Here is a 13,247-nt window from a genome sequence, read left to right on the forward strand (position 1 = left end):
CACAGGGAGTGGCCCTCCTGCCACCCCGGACAGAGCACTGCCCACCGCGTGAGGCTTCCAAGACAACTCCGCACAGGTGCTCTGCCCAGCCACTGCTGTGTCCTCCCCACATCTCTGTCCTCAGGCTTCTCTGGGTATAGGACGACTCAGGCCTGGAGTGTCCCAGCATCTCATGCAAAACCTGGCCCATTCTGAGGACCGGGAAGTGGACTGCGGCACGGACAGCACTGTGTGGGCAGCCTTACCTACCGTTGTGTGACATCCCCACGGACAGGCACTTGTGGAAGCGACAGTACTGGCACTTATTCCGATTCTTTTTCTGGATCTTGCAGTTGCGGTCACATTTGTCATATACTAGCTTTAGCCGGATGGTTCTCCGAAAGAAACCCTGCAAGAAGAATGTGTGGCTCATTAAGAACAGGCACGGCTGGGACACCTTGAGGTCTTCACTCACCTGTTCTGTTCATTTGTTGTCTCTTTTTAAATGATGTGTGTTTAGAGAGACAATCTTCTTAAAAGTCTCACATAGCTGGGACAGATAGAGAACTTAAGCTTTTCATTGCACTTAAAATGAACAACAATAAATGAGGCAGATTCAAAGTAATTTCAAAATGTCCCATTGTGAACATGCCTAGATCTCTCAAATGCCATATGTCCAGAGTACCAAACCTGAGAATGTGTGTGCAGTGCCATCACAAAAGGGCGTGATACTTCAGCAGACCTGCAGGATGTGACAGGTCAGGGTCCTTCTGTAAGGACCTGGTCTAGGAGCAGCTGCTGGACCACAGGGCCTGCCTTGTGTACTCCTGGTCCTGATCATGTCTGTCTGGCCAAGATATGCATGGGGTGTGGGTGGCTCCAATGGAGAGGTCCCCTGAATACAGGGATGAAGTGCCAGAGGCTCAGAAATGGTGGCAGAGGAGCTGAGCCCAGGTGCTGCCCTCCTGGCCCAGGCACTGTGGGGCCTGAGCAGAAGTCTGGACCCCTGGCGTCGCCAGCTCCTCACCTGCTACATGGGAGCAAGAGCCTTACCTGGCCCAATCAGAGGGTCAACAGATAAGTGGGTAGACACGCTCCACATTAAAGCTGGTTTTCTGTCCAAGGACACCCTTATCTCAGTTATGTACAAGCTGAAGTAGAGCAACCTGCCGGACTCTGCGATGAGAGGAGTCAGCCTGTCCCGGGGATCAGTACCCCTCTGTGCCTTCTTCAGGTCTCTCAGCAACAGACATCTGTGTCGGAGACAGCAGTAGGCCCCCCCACCCTCACCCGTGCCACTGTACCTTGCAGCCTTCACATGCGTGGACCCCGTAGTGGTAGCCCGAGGCCTTGTCCCCACAGATCCTACACTCGATGTTCAGTGTGCCGCTGGGAGGCTCATCCACGCTGCCAGGAACCGCAGGGTAACTAACTGAAGAGGGACTCGAAGCTGGAGAGAGGGTGTCTACAGAAAGAAGAGGAACGTGCATGAACATTCCCGGTGTCACGCCCTGTGGAAGCCAGGCCCTTCTGCCGCGGAGGCACATCGTGTGTGGTGTAGGCTGGGCAGCTGCCCATCCTGCGCTGGCCCTGTCCCTGGGCCGTCCTCTCTCTCTGCTCCCTGAGGACCACAGTGCTGGGCTCGGGAGCTGCTGTGCTCTAGTTGGCACCTGCTGAACTGTATCCTGGGCTGCACAGTGTCATGGTGGCCTCTGACGGGCCTCCGCCTGTGGGCTCCACATGCCCTCTGCAGAACTCCTTCCCTCCAGTCAACACAGGAAATGGGGGCAGAACACAGGACTAAGACCTCCACAGGCAACCCTGCGAGCAGAATCCAGGGGAGAGAAGTGAAGTAAGCTGGGACTTGGGGAAGTTAAGAACTCCTGTTAAGAAAATGAAAAGCAAACCACAGACTGGGAGAAAGTGTTTGCAAATCCCATCTGAGACTTATATCCAAAATCCACAGAAACTCAGAAATAAGAAAACAAGCAACTCAATTAAAATGGGAGAAAGATCTGAAGAGACACTTCTCCAAAGAAGGGAGACAGACTGCTAGAGTGTCCACGAAGGGAGGCTTCCCAGCACCTGTCCCCAGGGAATTGTGAGCCCAAGCAGCGGTGGCACATCACTATGCGCCCATTAGGCTGTTGAGAACTTCTAAACACCTAACAATGGCTGACCCTGGTGAGGACCTGGAGCAGCGGGTGCTTCTGGCTGCTGGTGGAGGACCCTGGAGGACTGTGGGGCAGTTTTTGGCAAAGCCAAACAGTCTTATAATGGGAACTGCAGTTCTAGGTACTTGCCCAACTGATTTGGAAACTGTATCCATACAGAAAACCACACATGAATGTTTATAGCAGCTTTTTTATTTTATTCCAGTTTTTCACTATTGGAGATTGGACCCAGGGCCTTACACGTGCTAGGCAAACGCTCTGCCACTATATTCCCAGTCCCTTTTACTTTAAGACAGGGTCTCCCTGAGTTGCCCAGGCTGGCCTGGAACTTGAGATCTTCCTGCCTCAGCCCCCCAAGTACATAGGATTTAGGCATGTGCTACCATGCCTGGCTAGTTTTATTCTTAATTTCCCAAAAGGGAAGCAACCAAGATGTCCCTCAATAGGTGCAGAGATAGACTGTGGTACATCCATACAACGGAACATTATTCGGTGTAAAAAGACATGAGCTCTGAAGTTGTGGGAGACATGGATGCTCCCTGTCAAGTGAAAGGGGCAATCTGAAGAGCCCTCGTGACTCCAGGCACACGGTGTTCTCAAAGAGGCTGCACTCTGGTGATGGTCAAAAGGTCAGCTGCTGGCCTGGGGCTGGGGAGGCAGGGCCGAACAGGTGGAGAGCAGGTGCTCTTGAGTGGAGAATGCAGTGGGGCACACGTGGCACTGAGTTTGACACTTCAGAGCGAACGTTAAGGTAGGAGGAGTCTGGATCCCAGGGTGGAGTGCAGAATGGGAGGAAGCCATCCCACTGAACTGTGTGTGTAAGAAACCCCCCACTAAAGGAGGCGGGGGAACAGGAAACCAGGATAGCTGTCAGACTGAAGGCGCTGGGTCTGCCCAACCCAGGTTCCAGTTGACAGAGTGGTCTTCCTGGGAGCACGGGTCAACCATCCAAGGCCACTGTGCAGGCAAGCTGGAAAGGAGCTATTAAGTAAGTGGGTGGATGACGGGAGCCAGGTTTCTCTCTGCAGGAGGGTGAGGTTACAGGTAGGCATGAGGAGGGGCTCAGATGATCCATGTGGTGTGGATTAGCATCACAGGCTGCAGTGTGAACTCATGTTTAGCTTAACATAGATACTGATGGGTGTGGGGGGGAGACTGACAGATATGTGTGCACACATGTGCAATATTAACACAAAGATGGGTGCATGTGGAAAGATGTGCAGATTCGTGTGCATATGCGTGTGCTCATGTATACATATACACATGTCTTTGCTCTTTCAGCTGAGAAAGGTCAGGGTCCTTCTGACACCCTTATCTCAGTTATGACCTTAGAAAAAAAGGTCACCCTTAGAAAAAAAGACACTTCATCACAACCTGACATGCCCAGAGCCAAAAGTACGTGGGACACAGAGGGGTTGGGTACAGTCCCCCTCCCACAGTAGACAGTCCCAGAATTTGTGGAGCATTTTCAGGGGCAGCCTCCACGCAGAGGGTCTTGCCTCAGCAGTGAGGGGAGATCACCTCCCAAATAAGGACTGCCATGGTCCTCTCCAACAACGCTCAACAGCTCGGCCTCAAAGGACCGACTGTTTCCAAGTAACTCAACTGCACCCCAGAAAGCAGCTTAGAAACATAAAAGTACCCACCACCCAACAAAGTTCACCACATGTAGAATCCAACCAAAAACATGACAAGACATATAAGTCAGAAAAATGTGGCCCAGGATGAGAAAAATCAATGAACTGGAAGAAGAACTACATAGGCTAGAATTCCTAGCCAAGAACTGATCATATTCCGAATGTTCAAAAAGCTGGATCAAAGCCCGGCTGCGGGCCGAGAGAAGGAGGAGGACAGAACCACGATGTCTGTGTGGAGGGCACACGAGAAGCTCGGACACCCAGAAGAAAAGACCAGAAAACCTGAAGACACAGCAGCACCGACTTCCAACAACAAGGTCGTATGAAGACTTTCAGACTCAGAGGCTGGGCCTCCGGACCAGCAGACCCCAGGACAAGGAGCACCACAGGAAACCCCCAGAAGGAAGCCAGGCCAGGTGGGAATGTGGCACAGAAAGGCATCAAGAGCACCAGGAAAGGTAGTTCTGTGGGTACATTAAGTGACTTTCCTTCTATTTAAGTGTCTTAAAAAGATAACTGGCCATCCAAGGTAAACAACACCAACACACCTCGACGTTCTTAACACAGTGGAGATAAAACAGTGCCACAAATGCACGAAAGGAGGCATGGAAGCCTGTGTCTGCAAGGTTCCCACAGCACTGTCAAGCAGGGTGGTGTCACCTGAAGGCAAACTGAGAAGGTAAAGATGTGTGCCACCAGTCCTGGGGCAATCACCAGAATAATAGATTTATTTTGTTTCTTGGTGCTAGGGATCAAACCCAGGCCCTTGTGCATGCAAGGAAGCATTCTACAACTGAGCTGTCTCCCCAAGCCCCAAAATAATAGTTTTAAATCCAACCCACCACATAAGTTAAAAGAAAAACAATGGGAAAACATACACCATGTTAAAACAGGCCATGTTAACGACCGTCAGGAGAAAGTCGCAGTGGCTCCATCACTATCAAAGTCGTGATCAGAAGGAGATTTACCAGGGATAAAGCAGGTCAGAGAGACCAGCTCATCATGAAGACACACTAATGCTAAAGGGTTACACATCTAAGAACAGAGCTCCTAAAGCTGTGAAGCAGAGCCTGTGACTGACAGGACAAACAGTCTGTCCCAACCGGAGTGGGAGGGGCCGGCAACCTCGCTCAATTACTGACCACATAAGCAGAGGGACATGGAAGATAATACCACTGGCCAAGTCCATCTGCCTGGTGTCCATGGGACACCCCCCGAGCAACTGCAGAGCACACGCCCTTCTCCAGGCCACATGGGACGTTTACTAAGCCAGCCACACTCTGGACAAAAGACGGCTCTTAATAAATTCAAAAGGATTTAAGGCATCCGAAGTATGTCCTCTGGCCACTATGGAACTAAATTAGACATCAGTAACAGAAATGGATCTGGAAAATCCTCGAATATTTAGAAATTCAAAAATAATCACTAATTAACCTACAGAGTCAAGGAAAAAACCAAAGGGAAAGTCACAAGGTTTCAGAACTGAATGAAAGGACAACCTATTGACATTTGTGGCACGATGCCAAGGACTACTCAGCTAAAAATGCACAGCACTAAAAGCCCAATTAGAAAAGGAGAAGGGTCTCAAGTCAACCACAACTTCAGGGGCTGCAAAGGAGAGAGGAAGACCCAACATCCGGAGAAGGAAGGAAACAACAGAGACTACAGTGGGAATCCAAGGACAGAAATGCAAAAGAGCAAAAAATGATGAAACCTACAGCCAGGGTTTTGAGAGCAATAAATTCACAAGCATCTTGCTAGATGAATGAGGAGAGAGAGAAGACACAATTTTGAGTATCAGAAATTATACCAATGGGGCTGGGGATGTGGCTCAAGCGGTAGTGCGCTCGCCTGGCATGCGTGCGGCCCGGGTTCGATCCCCAGCACCACATACCAACAAGGATGTTGTGTCCGCCGAGAACTAAAAAATAAATATTAAAAATTCTCTCTCTCCTCTCTCACTCTCTCTTTAAAAAAAAAAAGAAATTATACCAAAATATTAAACATATATATATATATATATATATATATATATATATATATATATATATATATCAGAGAGGCAATATCTCATAGATTCTACACACACCAAAGATCATAAGGGAACAGCATGAAAAACTTCATGCCAATAAGTTTAACAATCTGGATGAAGTAGACACACTCCTGGAAAAACACAAATTGCCAAACCTTATTCAAGAAGAGGGAGAGCAACTGAATGGCCCTCTAAACGCTGAAGACACTGAATAGGTAGATAGACAAGCCATCCCACAGAGAACTCCAGACCAGGTGGATTTGTCTGTGACATCTCCATGCACAGTTCTGCAGATGCCCTTCCACAGAACCCAAGAGGATTCCTTATTCCACTAAGCAAGGATTCATCAAGACCAGAAAAAGACATTGCAAGAAAAGAAAACTAGGGCCAATATCCCGCAGAAACATGGGTGCAAACACTCTTAACAAAATGTTAGCAAATTAAATCCAATAATATATAAAGAGGGCAATACATCAGTCATAAGGTAAGTAAGATTTTCCATGGGAATGCAAGGCTAGCTTAATATTTCAAAAAGATAACTCACCATATTGACAAACTAAAAAAGAAACACCTTTTGGTCACCTTACCAGATGCACAAAAAATCTTTCCCAAATCCAACAACGATTCCTGATAAACGCTCACAGCATACTAGGCCTGGAAGGGAATGTCCTCACCCTGAGAAAGGGTGTTTGAGAAAAACTAGCTAACATCACATCCAGTGGTGAAGACTGATCGTTCCCCCTAAATAGGGAACAAGGAGAGGATGTTCACCACTTCTACTTATCTTTGTGTGCTGGAATTCTAACCCGTGTGATAATGTAAGAAAAATGAGCAGAAGACATCCAGCTGGAGAGGAGGCAGAGAGTGTAACTGTCTATGTAAAAATCCTGAAGAATCTATAAAAAAGCTACTAGAACTAACTAGTGACTTAGCAAGGGTACAGGATACTAGGTCAATGTCTAAATAACAGCTGCATTTCTATGTATATGCATGGAAACAAACTATTACAAACTAAAATGTAGCTCAGTGGTAGAGTGCTTGCCTCATACATGTGAGGCCCTGAGTTTGATCCTCAGCACCACATCAAAAATAAGTAAATAAAAAATAAAGATATTGTATCCATCTACAACTAGTATTTTTTAAAAAATAAAATGTAAAAATAAATGCTCTTTACAATGGCACCAACAATATGAAATAGAGATGAATCTGACCAAACAAGTGAAAAGTGTATACTAGAAACTAAAAAATGTGCTGAGAGAAATTGAAGAAGACCTACGTAAGTGAGGAATAATCATGTGTGTGGATCTGAAGGCCCAACCTTGGGAAGATGTCAGTTCTCCCCCATAGACTACAGATTCAGGACCTTAATAGGCTTTTTGGGTCAGAAATGACAACTGATTCCAAAACAGGCATGGAGGGCTGGGCTCTAGCTCAGTGTCAAGGCGCTCACCTAGCACGTGAGAGGCATGGGTTGACCCTTAACCCCACTGTCCATCTACGACTAAAAAATAAATTAAAAAGGTACATGGAAATGAAAAGAATATGGGCTAAACAAAAAGTATTTGGATAAGAAGAATAAACTTATTTCAGGCGACTTCAGGGTTTCTTATAAAGCTACAGTCACATCAGGACATTGTAGGATCAGTGTCCAAAGAAACAAATAAACCAGGGAGTTGCATAAAGAGCTCAGAAATTTCTGATCAACAATATATAATAAACTGCTTTTCACAAAAGTACAAGGAAATTTAATGGGGACAGCAGACTTTCTAATAAACTGCACCGAACAACTGCAAATGAGAAAGGAAGGAAGGAAGGAAGGAAGGAAGGAAGGAAGGAAGGAAGGAGGGAAGGAAGGAAGAAGGGAAGGAAGGAGGGAAGGAAGGAAGAAGGGAAGGAAGGAAGGAAGGAAAGAGGGAAGGAAGGAAGAAAAGAGGAAAGGAAAGGAAGGAAAGAAGGAGGGAGGGAAGGAGGAAAGGAAGGAAGGAAGGAGGGGAGGAGGGAAGGAAGGAAGGAAGGAAAGGAAAGGAAGGAGGGAGGGAAGGAAGGAAAAAGGAAGGAAGGAAGGAGGGAGGGAAGGAAGGAGGGAAAGAAGAAAGAAAGGAAAGGAAGGAAGGAGGGAGGGAAGAAGGGAAGGAAGGAAGAAAAGGAAAGGAAGGAGGGAAGGAAGGAAGGAAGGAGGAGGGAAGGAAGAAAGGAGGGAGGGAAGGAAGGAGGGAAAGAAGGAAGAAAGGAAAGGAAGGAAGGAGGGAGGGAAGAAGGGAAGGAAGGAAGAAAAGGAAAGGAAGGAGGGAAGGAAGGAAGGAAGGAGGAGGGAAGGAAGAAAGGAAAGGAATGAAGGAAGGAAAGGAAGGAAGGAAGGAAAGGAAGGAAGGAAGGAAAGGAAGGAAGGAGGGAAGGAAGGAAGGAGGGAGGGAAGGAGGAAAGGAAAGGAAGGAAGGAAGGAGGGGAGGAGGGAAGGAAGGAAGGAGGGAGGGAAGGAAGGAAGGAAGGAGGAAGGAGGGAAGGAAGGAAAGGAAGAAAGGAAGGAAAGAGGGAAGGAAGGAAGGAAGAAGGAGGAAAGAAGGAAGGAAGGAGGGAAGGAAAGGAAGGAAGGAAAGAAAGGAAGTAAAGGAATGAATGAAGGAAGGAGGGAGGGAAGGAGGGAGAGAGGGAAGGAAGCAGGGAAGGACAGAAGGATGGAAGGATGGAAGGATGGAAAGGAAAAGAGGGAAGGAAGGAAAGGAAATGAAGGAATGAAGGAAGGAAGGAGGGAGGAAGGAAGGAAGAGGGAAGGAAGTAGGAAAGGAGGGAAGGAAGGAGGAAGGAGGGAAGGAAGGAGGAAGGAGGGAAGGAAAGAGGAAGGAGGGAAGGAAGGAGGAAGGAGGGAAGGAAGGAGGGAAGGAAGGAGGAAGGAAGGAGGGAAGGAAAGAGGAAAGGAAGGAAGGAGGGAGGGAAGGAGGAAGGAGGGAAGGAAGGAAGGAGGGAAGGAAGGAAGGAGGAAAGGAAGGAAGGAGGGAAGGAAGGAAGGAGGAAAGGAAGGAAGGAGGGATGGAGGGAGGAAGGAAAGATAGTTTGATCCACAGGCAAAAGCTAAGTCAATGGATCTCAGCCTTAAGATGTGACTGTGGGTCAGGCATATTTCTTAGCTGTGACACAAAACACACGACCCATGAAAGAAAATACTGGAAATAAAATCAGAAAGAAAATAAATTGGACTTCAACAGAAATCAGCACTGATTTTTTTTCTTTAAGGTACTGGGGATTAAACTCAGGGACACTTGACCACTGAGCCACATGCCCAGCCCTATTTTGTATTTTATTTAGAGATGGGGTCTCACTGAGTAGCTTAGTACCTCGCTTTTGCTGAAGCTTTGAACTCGAAATCCTCCTGCCTCAGCCTCCTGGGATTACAGGCGTGTGCCACTGTGCCTGGCTTAGTACTGCCTTTTGAAAGGTGCAGCTAACAGAAAGAAAAGACACATAACAAACTGGGGGACATTTGTAAATCCCATATCTGATAAAGCAAATAAACTCCCAATAGTCAATAGTGAGAAAAGAAACAACCAACTAAAAAATGGGGAAAATATTTGAACAGGAACTTCACCAAATAAAACAGAACAAAGAAGCACAGGAAAAGATGTTAGTATCATTTGTCATCTGAGAAATGCACACTGAAAGTACCACAATGAGATGCCATTTCACAGCTCTCAGGGTGGCTCAAATTTTAAAGGCTGACACCATCTACCATCCACGAGGTGTGGAGGAACGGCAGAGCACTTCAGAAAATGCCTTGGCAGTTTCTTAAAAAGTTACACAAACACAAGTCGCAGCTATTCTGTTCCTAGGTATTTACCAAAGAGAAATGAAAGCAGACGTCCACACAGAGCCTCATACGTTCACAGCAGCTCCACCTGCAATGGCCACAAACTGGACATGACCCTACCTTCACCAGTAGGTGCTTGGACTAATAAGTTGTGGTCGATCCATGCAACAGGTAAAAAAGAACAAAGTTCTGACACGTGCACAGTGCAGACGGATCTCAAAGGAATTCTGCTGAGCCTGAGAAGTCCAACTGCAAAGTAAGATCCCATTTATATAAAATTCCAGAAAAGACAGACTAACCGCCAGTGAGGGATCCATGGTTGCTCCGCACTGGAGGGAGGCAGGGAGTGGGGGAAGAGGAGCTACGAAGGAGGGCCAGTAAACTTTGGCGTGACGGAGAACGTCACTACTTTGATTGCGATGATGATTTCACAGAGGTGTGTGTGTGTGTGTGTGTGTGTGTGCGTGCGTGTGCGTGTGTGTGTGCATGCACACAACAAATTTTAAACTTTAAATGTATGCAGTTTGTCATAGTCAATTATATGTCAGTAAAGCTGGGGAGAAGAGGAGGAAAAAGATACCGGCTGAGTGAGCCAGCTCCCCACCTGGTCTTTTAAGTAAAGTATGAAGTGAATACATTTTACATACAGTCAGTCCTTCTACATGAGCAGCTTACATAACTGCAGAAATACTGTCCAAAGGATCAGGTCAGATACAAAGATTAAAATCTAATTCAAGAATAAGAAATCATCTTTAGAACTGTTGGGGAGGGAGATAGAGTGGGTCTCACACAGCCACTGCCCTAAAGGCCAGTCCAGAAACCAGGGGCCTGTGTCCAGCACTCCAGTGATGATTATTTCTAAGTTCCTTTTCTTAATTTTTTAAAAAAATATTTACTTTCTAGTTGTAGCTGGACATAATACCTTTATTTCACTTATGTGTTTTTATGTGGTGTTGGGGATCGAACCCAGGGTCTCGCACATGTGAGGCGCGCGCTCTACCACTGAGCCACAACCCCAGCCCTCTTATACATATAGATTTTTAAATGTGTCATCCCGTTCCTTGGAATTGGTTAAAAACAGATCTGGAATTCTCTCCTCGGCAGCCCTTGCCCTCAACTTCCTTACATGGGAAGCACCATCAGCCAAGGGACTGGGTCAGACCTGACTTTCAGTGCCAACCACCAGGCTCCTGGCTCACGAGGAATGTCACGCCGCTGGTGTCACAGCTTTCAGATGAGTTGGGAATGGACTTTAGGTGGCAGCTCTTAATGGCAGCCTAGAGGCACTGGTTTTAGAAAAGGAACTTTGAATTCAAGTAAATGGAAGGACAGAATTCTGGTTCCTCCTGCTGGAGGGAGAGGCCCACCTTTGGGCTGGATCTGCCTGGGGAGGGCGGGGCCCCAAATGCTCCTCCTGGCCCCTCTGGGAAAGAACCTTCAGAGGTTGTATAAGTGGACACCTCCCCACTCACACCACTCTTATCTCAGAACAACCTCCAGAGTGCTTCTGAACAAAGGAGCACTGCAGGATGGGCTTCTCTCCCAGGGGGGCAGGGGCCAGGGCATCTGTGTCCTTCCCTGTGCGTTCAGCCACTTGGTCCCCGCTATCACAAATGCTGCTTCAGTGCACACCTGGTGAACAGCCGCTCACCAGGACTGAGCGTTCCAGGGGCTTGTGGGGCTTCAGGACTCTGCAGTTCCCTGCTCCCCTCCACAAAGGATGTTTCTTCCAGCCAAGTCCAGTACTCTCTGACTCGCCCCACTGAAGACCCTCCAGGAGCCGGAGAAATGAGAGAAGACGGGGAAACACTCAGAGCCAGGAGCCAACACCAGGGGTCCCCGAAGGTGAAAGAGCAGAGACCAAAGGCTGCCGGGGCGGACCTCTCTGTGATCCCTCGGGAGCCCGACATCTCATACTCGGGGTGGAAGCCCACACCCTGTTTACCTCCGTGAGCTGCTCCGACTAGTCCAAAGCCACTCCCCTTCATCCCTAGCTGCTGTGTGCGGTCAGTTCCACCCCTGATGGGGCTTTCCTCCAACTGAGGATGCCAGTGGCCTCGCTGGCCTGGGGTGACGCAGACGCTGCCTGTCAAGACTAATGGCCCCATGGTTTCTCCCTTCCCAGTGATGCTGCAGGTTACCTGAGCAGACTCCCGTCTTACCCCCATCGACCTGTGTCGCCTGACCCCTGTTGTGGTTCTCAGTGTGACATAGAAAGTAGAGATATGGTTAATATTGATTTCCATATTTAAAAAAAGGAGTTACCTTTATTACAATAGGAATCTCTGCTTTAAAGAAATACACATGGCACTTAAGGTGCCGCCAACTGTCTTCACTGAATTCCCAGCCTTGCTAGATCTGTGCACAGCATTTACAAGAAGGCATATATGACAAGCAAGACGTGCCCCAATTCTTCCTGGTCCCCATGGCTGTGATGCGTTATCATACAAGGTTTCTTTTCAAAGAGGCGTGACTTCCCGTGAAAGAGAACAGCTTTTCTCTACAGAAATGATTTCTAGATCAAGCTTTCCAGGACGCAGCACACTTACCCGTGATGACGGATCCATCTGACCCAGGACCGCTTCCTAAATACTGGTATTCTGTGAAACTGAAGCTTCCAGAACTGTCCTCACCGATGGACTGAGATATGTCTTGGATGTTTCCCATCTCTTGTAGGAATTCTTCAGATAACGGGCTTTCCAGGCCATCAGCCTCGAGCGGAGAGAGGGGGCAGATGGGGCTCTCTGTGTCCACCATGTTGACTGGAGCGGGTCACCCCTCAGCTCTGACCTGTGGGAGGAAGGAAGTCATCAGTGAAACTAACAGAAGAGATCTGGGTTGTGTTTTCGGGTGAAAACATTGTTCATCGCTGAGGACGAACCTGAAGTCAGAATCTGAACAGTAACTCTGTTGGCATCTTTGAGAAGCACATGAAGAAAGGATCTTCAAACAACCAAGGTACGAGGGGCCCACCTGTGCAGCCAGAGCCAGTCACCGCTTCCCACCCACACACCACAGCGTGCCAGGGGCTGGGGACACAGGTGGACAGAGACAAAGTCCCCGCTCCTGGAGCACCCCTTCTGGGGGACCCAGATGGGAGGCAAATCAATGTGAGATGGGCTTCCCAGTGGGCATGTGGCAACAGAGGAGAGTGGACGAGGGGTGGAACACAGGGGAGGCAGGAAAGCCAGGCTGACCAGGGCACGATGGGGACTGGGGCGAAGGAGCCAGCTGTGCAGGCCTCTTGGGAGAGAATGTTCCAGCAAAAAGAACACCAAGTGCTAGGGCGTGCTGGCACATTCCAGGGAGAACGAGGAGGCCTCGGGCTCAGGCAGAGAGGGACGGGGAGGGCTGAGCACTCAGTCCCTGAGTGGCACATCACATTTGCTCCTGAATGTTCTCCACGTCCCCACGAAGGTCACTCATGCAGGGAGTCCTGAAAAATGATGGCAGGGGAACGCATACCTTGGGGAGACGTCAAAATCTAAGTGGGCAGTCCCAGTGCCAGAAAACTGCGCGTGTGCACGCATGACAGAACGGCGGTCCTCCTGTGCCAGTCTGTACCAGCTCTCACCCCGGCTTCTTAGCCCACTTTCTGGCGCCTCCAGACCCAGGCCCAGTCC

General features: G+C 48.5%; 1 protein-coding gene and 1 non-coding gene across 4 annotated transcripts in view; both read right to left on the reverse strand.

Annotated features, from left to right (window-relative positions):
- The window catches only part of Ppara (peroxisome proliferator activated receptor alpha), a 61,619-nt gene that overhangs the window by 17,086 nt on the left and 31,286 nt on the right, over nucleotides 1–13,247 (reverse strand). For all 3 annotated transcript variants that reach the window (XM_026394329.2, XM_026394330.2, XM_026394332.2), the window contains exons 3-5: nucleotides 12,174–12,414; nucleotides 1,284–1,444; nucleotides 250–388 (exon numbers count right to left, since the gene is read on the reverse strand). In XM_026394329.2, coding sequence (XP_026250114.2) covers nucleotides 250–388; nucleotides 1,284–1,444; nucleotides 12,174–12,381 — 508 coding nt within the window. In that variant the 5' untranslated portion in view covers nucleotides 12,382–12,414. The remainder of the gene's footprint in view (nucleotides 1–249; nucleotides 389–1,283; nucleotides 1,445–12,173; nucleotides 12,415–13,247) is intronic.
- On the reverse strand, nucleotides 10,570–10,642 carry Trnav-cac (transfer RNA valine (anticodon CAC)). Its single transcript has one exon. It is a non-coding gene; the product is annotated as a tRNA-Val (tRNA).

Source organism: Urocitellus parryii, chromosome 5 (assembly GCF_045843805.1).
Source record: "Urocitellus parryii isolate mUroPar1 chromosome 5, mUroPar1.hap1, whole genome shotgun sequence".
Classification (NCBI taxonomy): Eukaryota; Metazoa; Chordata; class Mammalia; order Rodentia; family Sciuridae; genus Urocitellus; species Urocitellus parryii.